Source organism: Vicugna pacos, chromosome 9 (assembly GCF_048564905.1).
Source record: "Vicugna pacos chromosome 9, VicPac4, whole genome shotgun sequence".
NCBI classification, from domain to species: Eukaryota; Metazoa; Chordata; class Mammalia; order Artiodactyla; family Camelidae; genus Vicugna; species Vicugna pacos.
In genome coordinates this window covers 41,240,459-41,265,657 of record NC_132995.1, presented here as the reverse complement: position 1 = coordinate 41,265,657, position 25,199 = coordinate 41,240,459, and the positions used below count along the sequence as shown (strand labels likewise).

The 25,199-nt window shown below is 44.6% G+C and overlaps 1 protein-coding gene and 1 non-coding gene across 7 annotated transcripts in view; one reads left to right on the top strand and one right to left on the bottom strand.

Annotated features, from left to right (window-relative positions):
- SLC7A6 (solute carrier family 7 member 6) overlaps positions 1–25,199 on the bottom strand; it is a 30,535-nt gene that overhangs the window by 4,126 nt on the left and 1,210 nt on the right. For all 6 annotated transcript variants that reach the window (XR_012075729.1, XM_031680741.2, XM_031680743.2 and 3 more), the window contains exons 2-8: positions 24,656–24,782; positions 16,645–17,203; positions 8,151–8,276; positions 5,932–6,076; positions 5,149–5,272; positions 4,841–4,944; positions 1,917–2,013 (exon numbers count right to left, since the gene is read on the bottom strand). Coding sequence is in view for 5 of the 6 variants with exons in the window: in XM_031680741.2 (XP_031536601.1) it covers positions 1,917–2,013; positions 4,841–4,944; positions 5,149–5,272; positions 5,932–6,076; positions 8,151–8,276; positions 16,645–17,167 (1,119 nt within the window). In the remaining variant the exon portion in view is untranslated. The remainder of the gene's footprint in view (positions 1–1,916; positions 2,014–4,840; positions 4,945–5,148; positions 5,273–5,931; positions 6,077–8,150; positions 8,277–16,644; positions 17,204–24,655; positions 24,783–25,199) is intronic.
- On the top strand, positions 21,495–21,568 carry TRNAD-AUC (transfer RNA aspartic acid (anticodon AUC)). Its single transcript has one exon. It is a non-coding gene; the product is annotated as a tRNA-Asp (tRNA).

The following is a 25,199-nucleotide window of genomic DNA, read 5'->3' as shown; positions in this document are numbered from 1 at the left end:
AATGGTTGGGGAGGAGGAATCCTTATCATCACCAACAAGGCCATCCAGGAGACTCCACCATCCAGCAGTCAGCACCAGGTCTTTGGACCGCTGATTTAGCCGGATTACCTCCAGTTATTTTCAGTGACCGTTTGGCATCAGGTAGGTCCATTCTCCACATTAGCCTTCAAGGTGGCATCTCCCACTTCTGTTGGGGGCCCTTCCTACATTCAATGCCCCCCCCTTCTTTCTTCAAGCACTTCAGGAGCAAGCCAGACTCCTAACCCCTTCTGATGGCAGACAGTGAGGCCCTCCTCACCGCAATGCACCAACCACAACATGAATCCCGCTGGGCCCTTGGGAGACTTATGCTTTGGTCCCAACTACCTCGCACACTAATGGAAGAAATGCCTCCAGAACTATCTCCCATTCTGGGGCCTTAGAAATGCAGATTAGCAAAATGGATCCACATCCCTGGAGAAAAGTATGGTGGAATTTGCCCCCTGGAACAAAAGAATCCTAGAAGACAGAGATAAGGAGTAGAGTCCTAGGACAAGGTTAGATTTGCTTAAACTTTCAGAATATGGAGTTCCTTCTATCTTTTTACCCAGATTATCAACAAAGGATTTAAAACAAAAAGAGCCCATTCTGGAGAGAGAAAAGGAACCCTGCACTGAAAGGAAAAAAGTGCGGTGGAATGTGATTAATTTAAAAGACATCAGATCTCCCTAAATTTATAAATGCAGTGCTATCCCAATCAAAATATTGAGAGGATTTTTTGTTATTTTGACAAAATGATACCAAGTTCATAAACAAACAGGTGAGAATTGTCAGGGAGATTCCAGGGGGATGAGGGGAACTAAAAAAGTACCCTCAGACCCTCTTTAGCTTTCAAATATTCAGTGTAAAGCTAAATAAGGAAGCTTGGTGCTGATAGAAGGATGAGTTGAGGTAATGATACATTCAAGGGGCAAATAACTGTATTTGGCACATAATGAAGCACCCTAAAAAATTAGCTATTTTTATATAATTAAAAATTAGAAAACCATGGAAAATGGACTATTCAATCAATAACATTGGTATAGCTGGCTAGCTATTTGAGAAAAAAATTAAGTGAATCCCTACCTTGCTCCATAAAATAAAATATAAATTCCAGATGAATTAAAAAAAATGGGGGGTGGGTGAAGTAATTAGGTTTGTTTAATTATTTATTCTTGGAGGTGCCAGGGATTGAATGCAAGACCTCCTGCATGCTCAGCATACACTCTACCACTTGAGCTATGCCCTCCCCCTCCAGATGAATCCAAAATTTAAAATTAAGTAATGAAACCATAAAAGAACTAAATGACAAAAAGGAAAAAAGAACTGGTTTTTTTGTTTGTTCTTGTTTTTCCTTTTTCAGTTTTAAAATGAACTGTTTTTTAAATCTTGGAGTAAGGCCTTTCTCAGGGTCCCCATTAACCTTTACATATATAATGCCTCAGTGCAAATGAGAAAATAGCGGTCCTTCTTCAGGACTCCCTCCATGTTTCAGAATACTTCATAATTTACTGATTTGTTGGAATAAAACACTTTAATGCCATCTACTAAATATAAATGCATGATGTTTATGATATGAATAGAGGCCCCTAGGGTAGCTGGTGAAATTAAAAAAAAAAAAAAAGGAGCTAGGAGAAGGAGGGAAAAAGCCACTGACAGAAAAGATAGATAAAGCTTACAAATTCATTTTTATGTTCTTTTGTAGCATCTGCTTCTCTAATATGACTATGTTTTACTTTTACATTATAAAAAAAATTTTAAGAAAGAATTAGAAACACTGTGAGGCTTGGGAAGTATCCCAAGAAACGAGAATTCCTCCCCTGAAGCAGTTTTCTCATAAAATCAGCATGAGTACCACACAGCTACATCCAATCCCCACACTCCCCAGCAGAGCTTACGTTGAACAATAAAGCAGGGATGGGTGTAAAACGCTCGATGTGGATCATGGACAGAAGGTCTGGGAGGTGGCCCTCACGGGAGCCCACAAAGAACAACCTGGAAGCACAAGAAATGTGTCAGGAGGATCCCTGTACTCAGCATGCAGCGACACTCCTCACGCAGACAAACTAGCCTCAGCTCCAGAAAAAATGAGGGGCATCTCTCAGGAACATCCTACATTCTCTATGCATGACTAGGCCAACCTACCCCTGCTTTACCCACAGATATCTCCACATTACCCAAGAATGCATGACCCCACTGTCCCACCCGCACCCCCAGCTCTCAGCTGTGCAACCCACCATCACCCAATGGATGTCTCACCCTGCCACCACCCACCAGGACCCCAATCCACTCCTCCAGGGGATCCCCACTCTGCCCCACAAATTTCCTGCTTAACATAATGGCTTTTTAAAGTGCAGCCAGACTTCTAATTGTGCCCTCCATACACCCTCTCTGAGCTCCTGATAAACGAAAGGCCAGGTTAAGCCTGAGGTCAACGAGACAACCCAGGCTTCCTCTCTGCTCCCACAGAGCCCTCCTGACTGGGAAACAGCAGCGGAGAAATGAACCACCACCCAGGGTAGTCAGCTGCAACATGGAGCACACAGCACTCACCAGGCTTGGGGGTGGGCTGGGGGAACAAAAAGCTTCACAAGAGATGACCACATCTGGGGTGGGAAGAAGAGTAGGGTTTTCCAGATGAGTGCTAGGTGTGGAAACAGCATGAGCAAAGGCAAAAGAGGCTTGGAGGCATGAAAGAGGGTAGCTTCTTTGAAGGTTGCTGCTAGAATGCCTGTAGTCCCAGGCTAAGTTGTGTGAGGAGTGCTGGGAAGAACCTGCTTGTGAGGCCACACTGTGGCATCTGACAAACACTGAGAGGCAGCTGTGGCTCTGAACCAGATGTGACACAGACTCGGGCGACATCATGACTAAAGCAGGCAGAGGCTAGGGTATGAGGGAAGGCCAGACAAGGTCATCCATGACAACAGTCCCATAAGAAAGGAGACCTGAATGAGGGTGGATGCCCTGGCTAAGGAGGAAACAAATGACAGATCTGAAAACCTCATTCAAATCTAGTGATCTGTGTGCATATGTACACTGAGCTGGGAGATATAGGTGGGCACCAAGGGAAAAATCGAGGTCAAGAGGCCAGGTAAGGAGGATTCATGGACCACAACATCATAATTGGAGACAAAGCACATTTGGGTTGTGTGTTAAGTTTGAGATACTTATGGGCCTTCCAGGTGGAGCCATAGGAGCTGATGGTATCATCTGGAAGGGTGTTATAGGGCAAGATGTTGGAGTTGGCTTACAAGGTTAATAACCTGTACTAGATAGAGAAGAAATATGGTAGAGGGGATGCTGCAAGAGGATAATGTGTAGGTGAGACAAGGTGTCTAGACAAAGCCAATGACAGTGGCATGGGTAATAGAGGAGAAGTGAAGAAGGTAACACGGGCAGAAATAATTGTGCATCATCTTGACGTTACTGCAGTCTCCTCTATGTGCTCTGAGTCCCCCATCCCCGCCCCTATCCTGTCAATGCCAGAAGATACCTGAGGAAGGTTAGAAGGTACCTATTATCTATTTTGGGACAATAAGCAGAGCCAATTAGGATGTCTTGAGCCTCAACAAGGGTGAAGCTATGGGAAATATCATCTTTGGGTGGGGCAACTTGTGAAGAGCCACATGGGGTGCAACGCTGGCCACACCAGGCTGCAGTGACGGAAGATGACACCATTTTCTTTTATAATGCCTTGATCTTTCTATTACTCTGGTCGCCCCAGGGAGGCCCCAAGTTCATGGACCAGGGTGTCAAAATTGGTAAGAAGAAAGAAAAGGACAAAACCATTTCTTTCATTAATTTGTCCTCCTATCTGTTCATGTGGCAAACATTTATTGAATGCCTATAATATCCCTGGCCCTGGGGACAGCAACATTTATAGGGTGTGTGCAAGAGAAATCAGGAAAGAAGCCTTCCTCTCAGATATCAGAGTGTCACAGAAGCCACTGAAATAGTTTCAGAAGGAGAAGGTGGTAAACATCTCTTGCTTTGGGGGTACAGAAGGATAAGGACTAAAAGCAGGAGGTCACTGGTACCCTTGATAAGAACACTTTTTTGGTAGTAGAAGCCTACCTATGTGTAGAAAAATGAATGACTATCAAAACACAAACCATTCCCTTGAGCAGTATATCCAGTAAGGAAGAAGGGAGATGAGAAATGCTATTCTGTGACTTCTGCAAGTAGAGATGAGAGAAGCTTGTGCAGAGCTGGTGTTACTGAAACGTCCATCAAAGAGAAGGGTCAAGTGATGAAGCAAAATGCTGAAGAAGAGAGGGAGTGCCAGAATCCTGGAACCAGGTAGCAGAATCAGCCTGAAAAGGTAGAAACTGGTCCTCTCTCTGAAACAACAGGAAGGGCAGTGCTCTTACAGGTAAGCTTCTGTGCAGAGAAAAGAGCAGGAGCCTACCCGTCAGCATCAGTGTTTCCTGTGACATGAGGGGCAGAGTCGTCCTGTCCCCAGTACCTGATACACAGCATGTGCTCAACAACTATTTACTATAGGAATGAACCCCGGGGCTGCAGCATAACCCACAAGGAGCCTCGAGTCTGGTCCCTGACAGGATCGCTACTTTAGGCTACTGCCTTCCTTCCCTCTGCGTCTTACCATCCTGTCCTTACCTCAGATGCAAACATGAGCTACCAGCACACGTTTGCACAAAGGCAAGCGCACACATGCACACATGCACACATGCCTGTGCACACATACACACCCTGCACGTCCAAAAGAGGGAGAAGGGAAAGAAGAGCTCCCATGGATTCACCTAGTGCTTCAGAGAGTTAAACACTTCAGTCTGTTATTGGTGAAGCAGAGACACAGTACCTTGATGAAGCAAAGACAGACGCGTTGAGGCCCCCAAAGCAGGACAGGGCAACAGCAATGGGAATGGTCCAGCTGAACATGCCAAATGTCCGGTCAGCAAATGTCTGGGGGAAGAGCACAGAGGGGCACTCAGCACTGGACAGGGTCTCCACAGCCTCCTGCATCTACACTCTCCGGACAAACGCAGTCACTGCTGAGCAGCCCACCCCTGGCTTAGACCCATCAATTCGCCCTGCAGAGCTGAGTGATGAGGTCGAGCCACTCAGTAACACAAGATGACGAGCAAATTGGGATCCCAAGAGACTCACCACGGCTACAGCATCACTGCCAAGGACATCTGAAATGCTCAGCACTGTGTAATAGGCCACGTTGGTCAGGATGTAGATGAGAGTCACAATTGGCATAGAAATCCCAATGGCCAGGGGCAAATTTCTGTCAGGACAAGTGAGTTAGGACTACCTGGCACCCACCTCTCCTTGGGGGTTAAACTTCACTTAGGGATTTTTTTGACATTTAATAGTTCCTTGGCCTCTGGGTCTTTGAGGCTGACTCCTCTTCCCCACATGGCCTAAGGGAGGTATGCATCCCACACCCCTGGGCTCTTTCTACTGAAAGAGAGAGAGAGAGAGACTTCTCTGTGAAGATGGCTCATAATCAATACTTGATCCTCGCCCCTGTGGGACCACTGGGTCCCACTGAAGGAGGAACAGTGTCCTCTAGGAACTGGAGGCCAGGCTGGGAACCAGGCTGCCCAGAATAAGCTTCTGGCTCCTCAGGCTTCAGTGTCAGCACCAGAGTGCAAGGGCTTAACATCTTATCCCCAGCTGGCTCAGCTGCTGCCCACTGGCGACCCTCTCCTCGAGGGACGACTCTGGGATCCTCCAGTATGAACACAAGGCCAAGGAGCCAGGGGCTTTCCCACCTTCACTCATTCCCATCTGAGCCCCTAATCCCTCAGAGCTGGAGAAGGGGGAGTAGGAAGAAGAAGGGATGAGAGACAAAGTGAGGACGGGAGAGACGAGGGCAAGAGTGCCCACTATCAGCAGGAGTTCCAGCCAAGTTGGGGAGTGAGAATATGATCCCACCTTTACCTTTCTGGATTTTTGATTTCTTCTGTTACAAAATTAAGGGTGTCCCAACCTGAGTAAGAGAAGAGGGCAGAGTAGAGGGCGAGAGAGAGGTCTCCCATGTCCCAGGAGGAACCCTCAAAGGCGTCCTGAAAGTGCTCAGAGTGTCCTGTGGGGGCAAAGGCAGGAGGAGGTGCAGAGAGAAGAAAGACGAAGAAGAAGGAGAGGGGAGATGGAAGGTATAAAGAGAAGGGAAAGGATAGGGAGGGTCCGTGAGAAAGAGGAAAGGAAGGAGGAAAAAAAAAAAAGGAGAAAGCAGGAGGGTCAAGAAAAGAAGGGAAAAGCAAGAGGACAGTGAGAAGGAAAAAAAAATTTTAATACCAAAAGAACAAGTCACCAGCTCCCTGCACTTTACCACTCCACCCACTCCCTCTGGACAGTTCATATTCCTTTAGTAGAACTAGACAATCTCAGAAAAACAAAGGCATTCCTGGCTGGCTTCTGAAGTGATAACACCTTTTCCAAAGCCCCAGTGGATTTCCATTTCCTGCAAGTGACCTCACAGCAGGCCACAGCTCTTCCTCCTATTTTTAGAAAGAACCCTTTTCATATAAAGGAGTCATTTTTCATTAACAACTAGATCTTCCTGTGGAACTACCTCTCTTGCCCCAGACCACTACACAATTTGGTCAAATAAATTTTTCTGAGGGGGAGGTAATTAGGTTTCTTCATTGATTTCCGCTTGGAGGAGGTGCCAGGGATTGAACCCGGAACCTCTTGGGTGCTGGGCATGCACTGTACCACTTGAGCTATATACCCTTCCCCCTTAAAAAAAAACAGGTTTTATATATTTTTTTTTTGGTGGGGGAAGGTAGTAAGGTTTGTTTGTTTGTTTTTCTTTAATGAATGTACTGGGGATTGAACCCAGGACCTCATGCATGCTAAGCATGTGCTCTACCACTTGAGCTATACCCTCCCTGTCAAATAGGTTTTTCAGTCCCACCAAGAGAATTCTGTTGCATACTTGCAGTGGCTATGGTTATGTGGGGAAGGAAATCACAGGCTATGTAGAAACTGGAATCTTAACTCTCTAAGCCTGGGCCACCTCCACCCTTGGAGAGCCAGCCTAGATATCTGTCATTCTCCTTGGAGGCCTCCAGAGACCACGACTTGAAAACAAAAGGAGCAGCACCCAGCTGTCCAGAAGAACTTCTAGACATAGTGGAGGTTTTAAACAAGATCCAGACTTCTAAGGAAGCCTGCTGTCATTCCCTGCAGAAAGCCTAGACTCATCCCTCAATGTGGCAAAAAGGACTGGGTATGCAGCAAAGACATGGGAAAACAGACTCCAGGAACGTCCAGATAGCCGGCGGTGCTAACTTGGCACACTTGCACAAAGATGCTGGACCAGATCCCTAAGAGTCACCCAGGCCACTTCTTTAAAAAATACCTTTTTCAATTCCAAACCAATTGGAGTTGCAGTAAGTATGAGATGGGAGTCTCAGGTCCCCAAGTGATTGCAAACACAGCCAAATCTAGAGACAGATGATCTAGAGAACTGGATTGTCTAATGATTGACATCCTTGAAAAAGACACCTCAGGACTTCTCTAAGGGGTCAGGAGAATCTTGAGAGACCAGTTACCCTCACTGCCAATCAGCTCGGATCTGGGAATGAAAAGCTCTCTAAAGCCAATATGCAGGAAAGTCAGCACCAACTTCCCCATACCTTAATATTTTGCTGAGAGCTGACTTTGGAAGGGACTGTTAAATAAGAGCAAGTCCAGGTGAAAGGTAAAGGCTACAAAATAACCATTCATTTCCAGACCCCATCTTCCCACCACACACCTCCCACCCCTCTCAAGGAGGCCAAGTCTTCCTACTCACTGCCTGGCAGTCACAGACCAAAAGCAGGAGGCAGAGCAGGGCTCACTCTATCCTCACCTATCACTTTTATGACTTAATTACAACCCAGGTTTCAAAAGCTCCTAGGCCCTCAGCTGGCTTCTTGCAATGCTCTCCTCCTCCACGAAGGGAAAGCAGCTCTGAGAGGAGGACCTAACTCATGTCCAGTTGGCCAAGCCAGCCTAACCCAAGAACAGAGTTCTTGCTCCCACTGACACAATCTAGCCTGTACATAGACAGGGGTGATCAGTCAAGCTAACAGAGTCCCCACGTCCTCCTCAGGGAATCCAGGGGACTCCCAGAGTCACCCACCCTCCTTCCCACCTTGGGCCCTTCTTACCCTGGCACAGTTTAACAAGGCCCATGACAATGATGGCAATGAGCGCTAGGACCTTGGCGTAAGTGAACGTGTCCTGCACACGTGTGCCCCACTTGACATAGGCACAGTTCACAAATGTCAGCAGACCTAGGAAGAAAACCATAAAATCAGTGGCAGGCTTGAGCTGAGGGCACGGGGGCTCAGCCTCTCTTTACAAAGCACATCATTTCTATCCTGTCTGCCTAGGGCAAAGGGCCAATGGACCAGGAGAACCAGGAGAACAGGCAAATGGGGGAACATTCCCCCATGTGTAGGGCTAAGAACTCCTATGAACTTCTCATCACAAGATACAAAGGCACACATTAACACATATTCTGACAGCCAGAACCATATTTGGAAATTGCCCCCAGGCCCAGCAATGGTGGACTTCACCCACTCTTCCCCACTCAGACTCCCAAGGTTGCAAACCATTTGAGGTGCAGACCTCTCCAAGGCCACATTAGAGAGTGGGGACAAGAGAGGCCTATCAACAAATAAAGTGAATTTGAATGCAGGTGGCAGATAACTTAGGATTTAGAGAGCCAATGTTCTGCATGTAAGTGTGGGGGAAAAAAAGCCTGTCATGTGCCTGACAATTTCATATACATCCTCTCAATTAATTCTCACAACCCCAAAATAGACATTCCTATTTTCATTTTATAGATGAGGGAACTGAGGTTGAGAGAGGCTAATTACAATTCCCAAGCTCACAGGGACCCCACTGTTCTCTCCCCACTTGCCTTCCTATCCAAACCTCCCAACTCTCAGTGAGGTCCATGAAGAAGTAGGCTCATTCGGGCGTTCCCTGGGCTTGTGTCAGCACCACTGGCTTTATGTCCAGCTCCTCATATACCTCAGTGATGTATGGACCCTGTGTTGAGGGTCCCACCACCTTACCCCTGCTAAACAGGGACCGCTCTGATCCATGGGGAGGACACAGTAACAGTATCAGAGGGGCTCCAGAGTGACAGCTCTAAGTACTACTGCTAGCCTCCAAAAACAGAGCTTTCACATGAACCTCACGTTACTACAAAATCTTTTGGGCTCATTCTCCAGGCTACCTCTACCAACTCCTGCCCATTTTTCACTCTCCTTCAAGCAGACTTTCTCCTTACTGATGCCAGATATACATGTAAAAGAAATGTCCTCCCCTCCTCCTCCTACCATAGCCAACAGCAACCCCACTTTGAAAGTCCAGCTCAGCGCCCACTTCCCCTGTAAAAGCTTCCCCAAATACACCAGCCAGCCCCACACTGAGCTCTCTCTCCTTGAACCCTACAGTATTCCCATTTCACAGCACAGCTTAGTATCTTGGCTATGGTCATATGGACATCTGTCTCAGGAAGGTGTCTCCCTCAGGCATTTGGGTGATACTTCCCCAAGGAGATCGCACATTCTTAGGGGGAAACCAAAGCACACTGTTTTCTTAAGCTTACTGCCAAGCAAAAAGAAGAACTGAGGAACCCTGGTTGGAATCAAGATGGTGATGATTTTCACTTAACCTCCGATCCCCTAGAGCAAGGCAACTGTAAGAAAGTTGGACATTCCTCCACTCAAAGAGGAGAGCCTAGGGCCAGCCTGTGGATATAAACACAGAGATGCCTCCACATCACTTTAAGAGCTTTCACTCAGTACTCTGGGAAATGACACAGGTGCTTACTAGTCAGTCATATGGGGGGGGTTGCGGGGGGGCGGCATACACAGTATTAATGACCAAGAGGGAAGGGAGAGGCCAGAGGAATGCACACTGCTGGCAGGTCTTCGCGGGGACCTGCCCTGCTAATCAAAGCTTGCTGTGTGGAGCTAATCCTAGATCAACTAATATGAGGATAACCTAGTTAATAGCCACCACTAATCCACAGGCCCCTGTGCAGTACAGTAAGCATACTCTGAAGTACCTGCCAGGCCCCTTCTTGGGAATTGCTCCCCCTGCCCTCTTATGGCTGATGGAGCCAGACAACGGACCCAAGCTGAGCCAATCTGATGATGTCTCCCAAGGGTAAGGAGTCGGGAATCAAGAGACTGGACCTGTCTAACAACAGCAGAGTCAGAAGCCGCAGCAAGTCGAAGTCACACACAAGCCCCTGTAACAGAGGAACAAAAGCCACAAGAAAGCAGAGGAAGGAAGCAGGACGACAAAAAAAAAGCAAAGTGAGCAGCCTGTGAAAAAAAGACTGATGCAGAAATACTCAGAAGACAGAGGCAGAGAATAGACAAGAGACAAAGACAAGGAGGCAGAGACAAAGAGGATAAAAAGAGAGAAAGATGGACATACACACAGAGAAAGAGGCTGTCTCACAGCATCCTGGCTGTGCTCATGGTGCTTCTGGTTTCGTAGCACCAAGATGTCGCTGCAAGATAGGGCAGAGAAGCTGGCACTTCTCAACCCACCGACAAGCACTCCCTCCTCTTGCTTCTGTTCCTCTCCCCTGCTCCTTCCTGCTACGAACTGCCCCGTGGCTTGGTCCTCCCTGCACACAGTGGGAATCAATGACTTTGTGCTGAAGGAATGAATGAAGGCAGCGCCTCCTGGAAGTCCCTGCAGAGCCCCTTCTCAAAGACCAGCTGGAAGGATACAAAAGAGCATGGGCACAGTGGTTGCTTCTGGGAAGGCAGGAAGGCGGGGTGGACTAAAGCTCTGAGAGGGAGGAGACTTTCTCCACTGTACACCCTTTTAAACTTTGACTCATTTACTATGCACATATACTTCTTTCTCAATAAAAATTAAAATACTTAATTTAAAACAATGTGCAGCCAGAGAGTAGGACCAGGAGTAGACTAAGGTGAGGAAGGTGCCTACAGGACAAAATTTAAGGAGGCTCTCACTGTCAGAGGACAACCTGGCAAACCTGAGAATCAGTACATACTTAAATGCTGGCGCCAGGCACGTTGCTTGCTTCACCCTACTCTTAGCCCTGCCAGAGAACAGAGAGCTCCCGGAACAGTCTACCAAGCAGAAGCCAAGTCCCTCGAATGTTTTCGTGATTCTAATTAAGAAACAAAATTTCACCATTTGATCCCAACCCCTCCAGACCTCCCCAAACTCCCATCCTCACCTAGCACCAAAGACTATCAGCTCAAACACAAGACAACCAGGCTGAGCTTGGAGGCCAGGAGCTCAGGTTCAACTAACACAATTAAAACCTCTGAGCCTTCCCTCTTCCCTTAATCTCATTTCCTTGCTGGAAAACCTGCAACAATGAATGTGGGACCCATGTGAGGGTCTTCCAGGTTCTCCAGGGGCTTGTTGCTGACAATACTCAAATAGCACATCCAGACCTAACCCCAAAGCAGAAACAAATCCCCAAAGTTTCTCTGTGGCAAAGATGGCTACATATCTTCTAATATCTGTTCTTCCATCTTTCCTTAGTAATAAAAATTTTAGCTGGAGTCAGCTGCCCAAAATAAAGTCGACATTTCTTGCAGACAGACATGGCCAAGCAACTAAGTTCTTACCCCAGAAATGTAAGCAAAGTTTCACATAAATAAGACCTTAAAGGAGTATCTTTGAAGGGTGGGATGGGCCTTTCTTTGTCCTTCCCATCAGCTGCAATGCAGACATGACAACTAGAGCTTGAGGAGCCATCCTGGCCCAGCAGCCAGGAGTCACATCCTGAGGACAGCGGAGCAGTAAAACAGAAGGAAGGAACCTGGCTCCCTGAAGGATTATGAAGTCATCCTACCAGCCCCATACTGCCTACTTTCAACATGTGAGAAAAATAGACTGCAGTATGTTTGAGCCAGGCTGCTTTCAGTTTTCAGTTGTTTGAAACCCAAACTAATACGGAATAATACATGCGCCCTCAGACAGAACTGCGCCTCTCATACCCTCTTTCTGATGAGGAGATGGTCTGGCAACCTGAAGTCGTAGTCCCAGTTATGCAGGGAGTCACAGCTTCCTCTTCTACAAGCAACAGCGAAAAGGAACCTTCCAATTCCTCCCACAAGCAGGCTGGGTATTACTAAGGGGCATTCAAGTACAAGGGAATGCAATCCTTAAGAACAACAAAGTGGGAAAATAAAAAGAAGGGGGAGAAACATCTACAAGCCTCTTAGGAGAAAACTGTTCTACAACAGTCCAGGAGAGGTAAACCCTTCCAAATGGAGATTCCAGGATCAGGAGACACCTCTTGGGATGTGTATGAACACATAATGTACATGTCTTTTTTAAAAGCCTCCTTGTTTTTCATTACACAAATACACATTTAGTCTCATTATCAAAACATTCAAACTATATATAGGGTTAGAGTCCAGGATCTTTGATCAACTGTGGTCCAGACCAGTCCTCCTTAGACCTGTCACTGTTAGAACATGAAAGCCGTCTATTCATAGCAACAACTAACCAAAATAGGGGAGAAAATCCTTCCTACTCAGAACCCTGCCCAGGCATGAGTCCCAGACAGTAAGAAGCAACAGGAAGCTATTCAGGCATCACACAGTGTTTCTTCACTCCAGCCTCACCCTTGACAGTCTCCCTCCCCTCCCCCTGCCCCTCCTCCTGCTCCCTGTCAGCGTTACCAAACAAACCCTCAGGGACAATATTTCAGCTGTGAGCAGACCTCTGTTTTGATGCCACTGTGTCAGTGCTGACCTGACTTCCATGTCAAGTTTGAGGTTATGTAACAGACAGGTTTCCGCAAAGATAAATGGACCGCCAAGAGCTAAGCCAGAAAAACACACACTTCTACAGGCAAATTAAGTACTCTTTCTCACTCTGGGCCAGAGAAGGGTCCTATGAACTCAAGAAGTGCCATTTTCCCCTATAGTCCCTTAAGAGCCCCTAAGCATACTGGGTTCAGTGGGCAGCCTGAGGCCCCACCCACCACAGAAGAGTCCAAGATCCCAGAATACAAATGAGCAGAATGCACCTTCAGGGCAGTTTCTCGGCCTCAGCACTACTGACACGTTGGGCCAGGTGAGTCTGCTGCGCAGGGCTGGCCTGGGCACCACAGGATATTCAGCAGCACCTCTGACCTCCACCTGCTAGATGCCAGTAGCACTCCTTCCTAGCAGTTGTGACAACCCAAAACTTCTCCAGACCTTGCCAAATGTCTCCTGGGAGGCAAACTCACCTCCAGTTGAGAAGCACTGTTCTGACATAATGTGTAGCTAACACAGCCTGAAATCCAAAAAACCTGCTTAGATCCATCTCCCTGCCAGTATAACCTGAGACTGGGGTGGCGGGCTGCTGGCAGCCAGGATCTGGAAGAGCAAGGCCTTCAGAGTCCAAGAAGGTAATATAAATTAGCAAAGATAAGAATGTCTGGATATAAAACAAGAGGGAGTCAGAGACTGGAGTGAACTGGAAAATATATGCTCCATTTAAAGGAGCTACCACTACTCAAATGTAGCTGATTGTGTCAGGCCAGCATATGGGTTCAAGTTTGCCAGAACTTCAGATTTTTCAAGAAAAGGGCAAGTCCTGACTTTCAAATTTTGGCAAGTAATTAAAAATTATTTAGAACACTGTGCCGGCCCAACAAATATATCTGTGGGCCAAGTCAGGCCCGTGGACCACCAGCTTGCAGCTCTGCCCTAGAGTTAGTTATATGGAGACTGCCTGGGCCCTTTCTTCTAGGATGGAACTTTAATTGCTTAGCCTGGCACGGGTATAACTTCTTTCGGCAGTATCCCAGCTAACAACCTGAACCTATCTCATGTCTCAGTTTCAAGACTAACTTAATTATCTTATCCTACCCAAGCCTCACCCTGGATTCAGTGCAGATCTTTGTTTTTTCCCCTAATTATGACCTAATTGGTTTCTTCCAATTTATGTCTTTTGAGCCCAGGCTGCTCTCAGTGCCACCTGTCCAAGGAAACTCCCTCCCACACACTCCAGCTCTGTTGGATGACACATCTAATTCTATGCCATAATTTCCAAGAAGAGAAGTAAAGTGAACCCTAAACCTAGTCTGTTGGGATGCACAGGTTTTTTGGCTTAAGCCCACCTCTGACAAGCTCCCACCCTCAGGCCTGCCTTATGGAACAGCCTTGGTTTCAGAGACAGAAGGTTTGCAGGATTTCAAATACTGAGTCATATGGGCAAAAGTACATTTCAATGAAAGAAGTTATGAGATACCATGACTTTGCATTTCTAAGAGGTGAGGTCTCCCCTCCAATCAAAAGATCAGTTCCTGGTGTGGGAATAGGCTTCCTAAGCACAAAAAAACAATGGGAAAAATCATAAAGGAAAAAAGATTTAACTAATAAAAATCTTCATATGAAAAATTATGAACAGAGGTGCCATTTGACTTGGTTATTCTTGGAATTCATCCTAAGTCCATCCTGAGACCAGTGCACAGGCACTCTCAGGTGCTCAGATAAGAATGCAAACTCACAAAACCTTCTAGAAAGCAACTGGGTAAGATGAAGAAATTTACAGCAATTTAATTGTTTAGACACAAGAATTTCTCTTATATAATTCTATCCTAGTAAAATATGAAGAAACTCTGAAAACAATTTATGTGCAAAGATTTCCACAGCAGCATTATTTTCAATAATAATATTACAGGGTACTTAATATGCCAGGCAGAGAGAAGTACTATACATGTATTGACTCATTTATTCCCTACAACAATGTACCTTTCCAGACAGGTACAATCAACAGTTCCATTTTACAAATGAGAAAACTAAGCAACAGTTAAGTAACTCCTCCAAGGTCAACAGCTACTTAGTGGTAAAGCTGAAGTCAAATCCAGTTCTGCATGGGAACCTATGATCTTAACCACTACGTTACACTGCCTGGAAACTGCTTATGTGTCCCAAACCATGTTTTCTAAGAATATCTGATGAAAGGGATTAAACATTAAAAAAATTTAAATGCAGTATACAAATCACAAAGAGTATGATCTCAAGAGTAATTTTTTGCTGTTGTTATTTTTCAAGGGTACTTTTTTTAAATGATGGACAAGCACAGAAGAAAAATACTATAAGGTATTTTGCACAAATAGTAATAACAGTTGTGTGAGGTAAAAATCATGGGTGATTTTAACTTTCTTTTTTTTTTGCATTGTTCAAATTGTACAGTCTATGCATTACCTTTTAATTACAAAAAAGACATATATACTTCTTTTTAAAATGTTTCTTTTGAAGAACATTTCACAAAAAGGGGGAAAAATCCATGATAAACTAAGTTTAAAAAGCAGAATAAAAAGTTATGTGCAAAGTATGATTCCAATTCTGCAACAGAAAGAAATGAAGACATGACTAAACTACTAAAAGTACTCATCTCTTGGTGGTAGATTTGAGTCTAATTTTCTCTTTAATGATTGTATTTTATAATCAGAAAATTATCCCCTTTTTCAGAAAGCTCAATCAGGCCACAGCCCCCCAGGAGAAACCCTATCAGATACACAGCTGAGGACTTTCCTCCTCCCAGGGGTATCTGTGGAGCAATTCCATTTAACATCCGTCTTTAATAAATTCCTCAAAGTCAGGAGGGACAGCGTATTATACAATTCTTTATTGCTAACTCCAAGGTACTCTCAGTCTATTTTTAACACTATGGATAAACTGCACATACTGCCAGAGCTTTTGCAAGCAAGATATGGAAAGAACAGAGCATAACTAAGAGTCTCTGGCAGCACACTGCTAAGGAACACAGGGAATTCTGGGCCACTTCTCAGTTAAAACACTAGCTTTACTAGACTAAGTTCACAATAATCTTCTCTCCTTTTCAGTGATTTCACACAGAATTTCTCTTTACCCCCTCATAAAAGGAAAAGGAAAATAAAGAGAGATCCACTGGGATCTTTCAGCTTCTGTCCTCAGAAATCCAAATACGGGGTAGAAGTCACCTTCCTCATTGGCTGCAGACCGAGCTTGTTTCCAAAGTCACTGAAAAGAAATTTGAAACACCAATGGGAAAGAGACACTTTGGTGTGGTGCCTGCTGCTCAGAACAGGCTGCAGAGAGTGGCAGTGGCAGGAAGGAGTCGTCCTGTGGGCCCTAGGGACATAGTATCTTGGGACCGCCAGTCTAGAGAAGTCCATTTCCTCACTGATGGCTTTAAAATTGTTTAAGATTAAAACCTGGGAAGCAAATTTTTTTTTTTGAGCAGCAGAATAAAGACCTCAGCACTGCTGTTTTTTTCTGGGTTAAGTTACAACGAGCAATGTTGACTCCAATTTTAGTATATGTGCTGCCAAAGCGAGCACGAGCAATGTTGACTCCAATCAAAACACCTGACAAGACAAATGTAAGACATGCACCAACCTGTCACACAGACTGGGGAACAGAGGGACAGCCAAGAGTGGAAGAAATGTGAGGCACCAAAAGCCACAAACAGATTCAAACTTCCCCCTCCCCATCCTTTACCCTTACTTCTTTCAGGATCAAATGACTTCGGTGAAATTACTTCTTCAAAGGTTAAGATGCCTCTCTTTCTCACAAAAGAGCAAAATATGCTGTTCAAATATAAAGCATCATTGGCATTATTAAAGGAACCCACACCCCACACATAATCCCCCAGACTTACATATGCAGGCTGCAGCGAGGAGACGGCAGGCCAGGTACGGGGGCTCACAGGTGGGAAAGGAGGGCTGTATGATGTAGTTAGCGAAGGTGATGGCAATGATGGCCTGACTGGTGGGCTCAACAATTAGCAAGGAGGCCCAGAGGCGGATAAAGGCAATGAAGCCCCCAAAGGCCTCTAGAATATAAGCATAGCTGGCCCCTGACTTGGTGATGGTGGTCCCCAGTTCTGCATAGCAAAGGGCACCCACGACGGAGAAAAACCCACCAACGGCCCATATGACCAGCGACAACCCATAGGAGGCAGTGTATACCAGCACACCCTTGGGTGAGACAAAGATTCCTGAGCCGATCATGTTGCCCACCACCAGGCTGACACCATTCAGCAGAGAGATCTCCTTCTTCAGCTGCATAGTTTCTGTGGACTGTTGAGGTAGTGTGCTGACATCCTCTTCTGCCCTGGGCTGGCTGGCCTCAGGAATGAGATGGTAAGTGGGTGTGGGGCTCTCCAGTTCCCTGGTTTCCATGGCAAATGGTTCCTTCACACCTGTGTTTACTATGGCCTGCAAAGAACAGAAGTGTGTCAGTCTAGGGTAGGAGCTTGTAAGGCTCTAGTTTAGACCCGCAAGGCAGGCAGGTTTCCCTGTCCTCTTCTTGTGTAGGGACAGCATGACTCATACACAGACCGAAGTACATACAATGAGCCTGTCTCAGTTCCCATCACAGGATACAAAGAAATGGAGGCAGGCTGACCTCCACTACTCCCAAGAGAGACACCATGAGGGATCAGGCACAATGTGAGGGTGACTTCCAACAAGAGACACCTGGCTTGATGCCCAGGTTAGGCTGGCGTTTGGTTTATCTATAGCATGGATCCTCCCCAAGGTTTTGCTCTGTTCTTACCAACTTAAAACCTGCAAATCTGCCCTGTAGAGAAGACAAGGGTCCCAGTACCAGGTTCACAGCCCTAGCCAGTCTGATAGGCCTCTCATTGTCCACACCCACCCACCTCCACCCAAACATAAACAGGGACTTCTGCAGTGTCCAGTCACATAGGGAGAAGTCTGTAGCTACTCTCAGCCCAGCAAAGAACATAGCAGGTAGTGAGAAGGGCTAGGAAGATGCTAAAACAAGGGTATATCACTGTTGCAGAGACTGGACCAAGGAGAGAACCTTCGTGAAAATACACATCAGTGTCTCACTGTGTCCACACCACCACCTTACTTCCTACATTGCTGCTTGCCTATTCACTGCCTTTCTTTTTCCAAAGTGGCCAGAAGAGAGGGATAGCATAATAAGATCAGGTGGAGAAAGAACATCCAGCAGGCACTCTAAGGTGGGACTCATCTGCTATTGGCTTATTTGCTTCCCTCCTCAGCATGCCCCTTTGCACCTGGGGCTGCAAAGAGACTCCCCCCAAAACAGGACTCTTGACACCCAATCAAAGCTACAAGGCTTCTCTTATCCACAGGTCTGGCATTGAAAGGCATCCTGTTAGGAGATGGAACACACAAGCATGCTCACATAATACACACACACACACACACACCCACACCCACACCCACCCACACACACACCCACCCTACTACTACCTTTGGATTAGAGTTAGGCCTCTCCAGAAATCCCAAGGACACTAGATTCCACACCAACCTACCTATGAAGGACCCAGAACCTGTCAGAGGAAGACGAGCACCTTCCTGATCCCACCCTCAGCAGGGCCTTCTCCCTTCCCCAGTTCCTGTGTGCCCCAGGAATCAGGAATTCAGATCCCCCACTCCTACCTCATCTTCCGGAGAAAGGAATCTAGTAGGTCATCTGATCCCCACCCAAGAGTCAGTCCTTTAAGGTCACAGAGATAATTTCCAGGGATAAGAACGGGATCAGCATGCCATCTTCCCAGAAGCTTCTCATCTAGTCAACAACAACGGATGTGCTGGAACCTTGCCTCATGGAGCTCAGAGCAAGGGAGCCGAAGGCACTCAAGAGTGAGTACTTCTCAGGGAAAACAACAATCTCCACAAGCCCCACCCAAAACTCCTGCCTCACCTGTCCCACTCCCTCTCCAGAGTTAGGCCTGAACCCAAGAGGAAAAAGCTCCCCTGCAGCACTAATAAGCCTTCCCCCACTCCCAGAAGAGTTGGGCGGGCCTACCCTGCTTATTACGAGGCCTGGCTTTAAGGCAGCACCACTTTTCCTTTCACTCCTGGCACCAAGCCATGCAGGTTACTCTACACAGGCATGTGCGAAAATACTTCTTTTCACGTGTCTGTCAGGTGAGCCCAGGCATGCGTGAAAATAAAATCAGGAAACAGCTGAAGAGCCTGTATTGGCGCATAGGGGTCAGGTGCAGGCTGTTCATTGATCAGTGAGTGCTTTCATGTGCGTGATGGGCACATGTTTGCAAACTCACTTGTTTTTCTCTTGTTAATCTGTTTTTTTGCCAGTCTAATTGACAAGGCCTCAGCCAGAGAATATAAAATAGGTAGAGGAAAAGCCTTTTTCCCCTCCCTCACATTCCTTTAAAAGAAAAAAGGAGCAGGTGCAGAGACTTAGGTTGCCCTTTTCCACTCAACTCAACGAGGAAGCAAGCAGAAACTTGGCCCCAGTGGCTACTCCAGCCTCCCCCTGTTCATCAGACCCTACTGGTGGGGAGGGGGGATCAGGCTACCAGGTATTCTTTTTAGACTTCTGACACTAGATGTGTGGGTTTTCTATACATCAAACAGTTCTGCAACAGCCAGCAGATCTGGTGTCTGCTACAAATTAATCAATTCTAATATTACCTGGAGATGATAGCAACAGATTCCCCAGGTTAAGGGCTCAATTCTTTAAAAAAGCCGCCCCCGCCCCCGCCCACTCCCCACTTAAGATGCCAGTCACAAGGCCAGGTTGTTCCTGTGCTACTGACCAGCTGGCTATAAATCAGATGTTCCCACTACCCCCTCCTTGGGTTTAATTAATTTGCTAGAGCTGCTGATAGAACTCAGGAAAACAGTTGACTTACTAGATTACCTGTTTATTATAAAGGATATAACTCAGGAACAGTCAGATGGAAGAGACGCAGAGGGCAAGGTAGGGGGAAGGGGCCAGGGCTTCCATGCCCTCTCTGGGTGCACTCTCCCAGCCACCTCCACATGTCCACCAACCTGAAAGCTCTCAAAATCCATTTTTTTGAGTTTCTTATGGAGGCTTCATCACAAATGCATAAATAACTGAATAAATCATTGCCCCTGGTGATTGGTTCAACCTCCAGCCCCCTCTCCCCTCCCAGGAGGTCAGGCCTGGACTGAAAATTCCAACCCTCTAATCATTGGCTTGGTTCCCCTGGCAAGCAGCACCCTATCCTTAAGAGGATCTAGACGCTTTCCAAAAATCGCCTCATTAACATCAACTCAGGTGTGTTGAAAGGAGCTTGTTACATAAATAACAAAAGACATTCATTTTACCTTTATTGATATGGAGATATTTCAGGAACTGGGAACAAAATTAATACAACAAAAGATGACTCTACGGCTTTTATTAGACAATTACAGGAGCTGTGTGACAGGGACAGTGGACAAAGACCAAATATATATTTAATCACAATATCACGGGGAGGGAAAAGAGGTAAGCTCATTTCACTGGAAATTAAAAATAGTATAGGTCTTTTTCATTCCCTCGTCTTTGGAGACGGCCCGCACTCTGTCTATGGAGTGTGTACCTACTTTTACTTTAACCTGAGTACACAACCCTCACACCTCGTGGCCTTTCTCTTGCCTTTTAAAATAGCCTATATATGTATCTCTCTAAATAAATCTACCTTTACTCAAAAAAAAAAAGTATAACATACAATTTCCCTCACTTTTAACTTCCACTTAAGATGTAGAAAGCTGGAAAAAGTGTCCCTCCCATTCCAATGACAAGAAAAAGTCAGACAATCTACAAAACTTAACTTTTTTTCTTTTAATTAAGTGAACAGCTGCTTTATTGCTCAGAAGGGGAAAAGGAAGGAAAGTGCTCAAGCAGGGAGAAAGGAAGAAAAAGCACCTAAGCGGGGAGCCATCAGCCAAGATGGCAGGTACCGACAGCTCCCTTGAAGTCATTAAAGAGCTGAGGTTACAGGCCAACCAACCAACCAGACAAATTTAAGGAAAAACAGGTATCTCCAAAAGAGATGCAAGTTCTAGCTTACCTGCAGTGGAAGGACAACAATGGAACGACCATACAGGCAGGTAAGAAGAATTCAGGTACAACTTTTAATTAATTACTAAAGGTCAAGTGTGGGTTAGCAAGAGCCACAGACACTCAGAGGTTCTCCTCCAGTGAGACTTCAGTGGGTGTTCACAAGAATTACGAGGCCAGAGAAAGCCTCTGAGTAGTGCTGGCCTCAAGGAGGAAAGCAGTCACTGCTCTGGGAAAAATACAAAGGTCCACCTGCTCCCTCTCTAAGGAATAAAAATCTTAAGCCCCTGGGAAAAGGGCAAATTCTGTCATCCTCAAGGCAGCAGGGGACAGGACAAAAAAAAAAACTTCTACACCTGCAAGGAGGGACAGGAAATTCTGGTCCAGACCATTAGAGGTGGCAGGACCACCCAGAAAGATCCACCCACCCAGATCCAAGGAAACAGGGCCTGCCTAAGACTGAGGTTGAACCGAGACAACAGAGAACCCCTCCATTCCTCACCACCAGGCTAGCAAGCACCCAGCAACAAAGCTGTGGGAGACTATGCACTGAAGCATATGTGCACAAAGAAGACCTAAAGCCCAGGGTTTACCCTTCAACAATCCAACCCTAAGGGCAAGGAAACACCAGAGGAATTTGAAAACACTGGTGCACCTACAGTAACCATAGCAACAAGAAAACACAAATGGTGGGGAGGGTATAGCTCAAGTGGTAGACCTCATGCTTATCATGCATGAGGTCCTGGGTTCAATTCCCAGTACCTCCTCCAAAAATAAGTAAAATAAACCTAATTACCTCACCCCTACCAAAAAAAAAAAAAACCCAAATCCAACTCATCTCCTAAAAAACTCCCACATTAACAGGCTAGCAAAAGAAGAGGTGCACCCATTTCCCAGAATAAAGACAATGTACCTCGGTCTCTACTATTCCCTGTATTACATCTGGCAATCAATAACAAATCACAAGCAATACAAAAAAGCAAGAACAACCCACTATCAAGAGGCAAATTAATACCACATGATATCATTTATATGTGGAATGTATAAAAAAAAAGACAAACGAACTTATTTACAAAACAGAAACAGACTCACAGACATAGAAGACAAACTTACGGTCATCAGGTAGGGAAGGGACTGGGAAGGGATAAATTGGGAGTCCGAGATTTGCAGATACTAATATATGTAAAATAGATAAACAACAAGTTTATACTATATAGCACAGGAAACCATATTCAATATCTTGTAGTAACCTATGGTGAAGAAGAATATGAGAACAAATGTATGTATGTTCCTGTGTGACTGAAGTATTGTGCTGTACACAAGAAATTGGCACAACATTGTAAACTGACTATACTTCAATAAAAATATATTTTAAAAAAAGAGGCAACTTAATCATCGACTTAGCGATGATCCAGATTTGGAACTATCAGGGAATTTAAAATAACTATGATTAATTACATTAAAGACTGATGAAAAAGTTGGACAGCACTCAGGAACAGATATGGAATTTCAGCAGAGAAATGAAAACCATGAGTCAAAATGTGAAAAAAATAGAACAGAGCATCTAAGAGTTGTAGAACAATATCAAACGGTCTAAGGTAAATATTAAAAAATGTATTTTTTGCTTACTTTTAATTGCTTTAAAATATTACAAACTGTCTAAAGCAAAAATAGTAGCAAAGCATTGTTAACTTATTGCATATATAAAAATAAAATGTGTGACAACAATAGCAAAGATAGGAAAGAAGAGTTGGAAGCTATACTGTGGTAAGGTTCTTATGTATGAAAACGATGTGATATTAAAGGTAGACTGTGATTAACTAAATATGTATACTGTGAAACTAGGGCAACCACTAAAAAGAATTAAAAGAGGTATAAATAATAAGCTAACAGAGGAGATAAAGCATCATAAAAAATACTCAATTCAAAAACAGGCAGAAAAAGGAGCAAAGAACATATGAAACAAACAGAAAATAGAAAACAACTGGCAAAGTGGCAGATTCTAATCCAACCATATCAATAACATGAAATGTAAGTGATCTATACACAACAATTAAAAGATAGACATTGTTCAATCAGATAAAAATGCAAAACTCAACATATAATCTACAAGAAACCCACATGAAATACAAAGACATAAATAGATTACAGGTAAAAAGATGGTTAAAAAGCCACATAAACACTATTCAAAAGAAAGGGGGAGTAACTGTTAATATCAGACAAGAGACTTCAGAATAAGAAGTATTGCTAGGGATAAAAATGGACATTATATGATGATAAAGAGGTCAATTCACCAAAAACACAATTCTAAATGTGTACTTTCACCAACAGCATAGCATCAAAACACATGAAGCAAAAACGGATAGGTCTGAAAGGAAAAATAGTCAAATCCACAACTGTAGCTGACAACACACCTCTCAGTCATCAATAGAACAAGTAGACATAAAATCACAAGGATCTAGAAGCTCTGAAAATGGAATGTCCCAACACAGTTCTTATCTAAGTAATTATGCGAATTTCAAGGAAAAAAAAATTGTCACCTACAAGAGGACCTACCTCCATGCAGGAGGTTGGGGGCAGATCAGCGTTGGGAGACAGCCTTCCAACAGGGAAAAACACTGCTTTGGCTCCTCTAGTTTCACAATAGAATACCAACCTTACTATCTGCTGGGTTGTTGGTATTAGAGCACATTTAGAAACCCTCCTTCAGGTGTTGCCTGAGGTCTTTGGGATCAATTCCAACCTTCTTAGCAGGGCCTTATCATTAGATCCCCTGCTGCATATAGTCCCACCCATGGTCCAGTCACACTGAATTACTTGCCGTTTGCAGAACCTGGAGCAGTCCAAGGTTTCCACAGCCCATCAGACAAATACATCATTGCTCATGCTGCTTCTAACAACTTTTATCTTTTCTTCAACATCCTGGCTGCCATCATTCTCCACATACCCCCTTGTGTCCCTCTGTGTGTGTCTCAGTCTCTCTCTCTCTATAACAAACTGTCTCTAAAATCATTGTTGAAGACAATTTCCAATAAACAATTCTGTGTACCCTATAAGTTCCTATCTTGAAAAACTGGTGTTAAACCCCACTTGTGAGGACACAATGCAGCTTCCAAATAGGTTTTCACCCTATTTTCTAAACTCCTGCAGCAGATAATAAAGGAATTCACCAGACCACTAAAATTTCCTCATGAAAATTTCACCATGAAACTATCACATGCAATTTTCAAGGGAAAAAAAATGGCTCTTTCAAAGTTCAATTTTAAAGAATATTTTTACAATCCAGATTTTAAAACTTTTATAATTGATGACTATGGAAGAAAAATTCTCTTGAGAAATACACCAAAAATCTTATCTGTGGTGAAAACACAGAGGATTTTTTTCTTTTTTATACTTTTGAGTTTTATAAAATTTCCACAGTGAATATGCATTAATTTTTAATGCTTAAACTTCATATATATATTTATTTATTGTACTTCTATCAAATAACAAAAACTATGTCACTCTTTACATTTGTCTTTTCACCTAGGATACCAGGAAACTCAAGATCAAATTCAGCTCCCAATCATACCCTCATTTTTCAACAGTAGTAGTCTCTTCTGTCACTTTGGTTTCCTGTTTCTTCTTAACAACCTCATTGCAAGTATCTTTAATTATAAACCACCACAATTACTCTTTAGAAAGAGATAAAATATAATAAATATATAATTTATATAATATAGTGTTACATAATTATTAATTACATGTGAGCCAATCTCTTTATTAGTATCATGTTCATACTGTACACAAATAACTAAAACTCTTTAGAAATCTCAAAGATCCAAGAAAGCAAACAACAGAGCAATAATATTCACCTGAGCGGAAATGCATAAACATCACACTTTCATAAGCCACCCCATCGTAAATGGTCAGGTACAGAGAAGAAAATGAAGTATCCACAGCCAGACCTAATTCCACTTCGCCGTCTTGGCCAGTTAATCTCTGCAACAAAGAGTGAGAGGCAAGTTATCAAAAAATGAACCTACTAATCAGCAGGATGATATTTCCTTTTGTCAAATCTAATTTTCCATGCCCGGCAGGGGTAGCACTCAATTACTGAGAAGTTCCATCACACCCACAGTGTAACTGAACACGTGTCAGAGAACTAGCCTGGTCATTTCAGATCATGCACATCTTGACAGCTGCTGCTCCCAGAGTCCCACATCCCATGAGCACCATTTGCCATTTGCGTCACTTTTAATAGAAAAGTATCCATACATCCTGGAGACTACAGCAGGAAGCACAGAGTGCAGAGGTCAGGAAATTTCCTGTACCAAGAAGTGCCAGGGAGATAGGTCACATAATTGGTATTTACTTTTGATCTGTAATAAAAATATATCCACAGCCAGACAGGGAAGA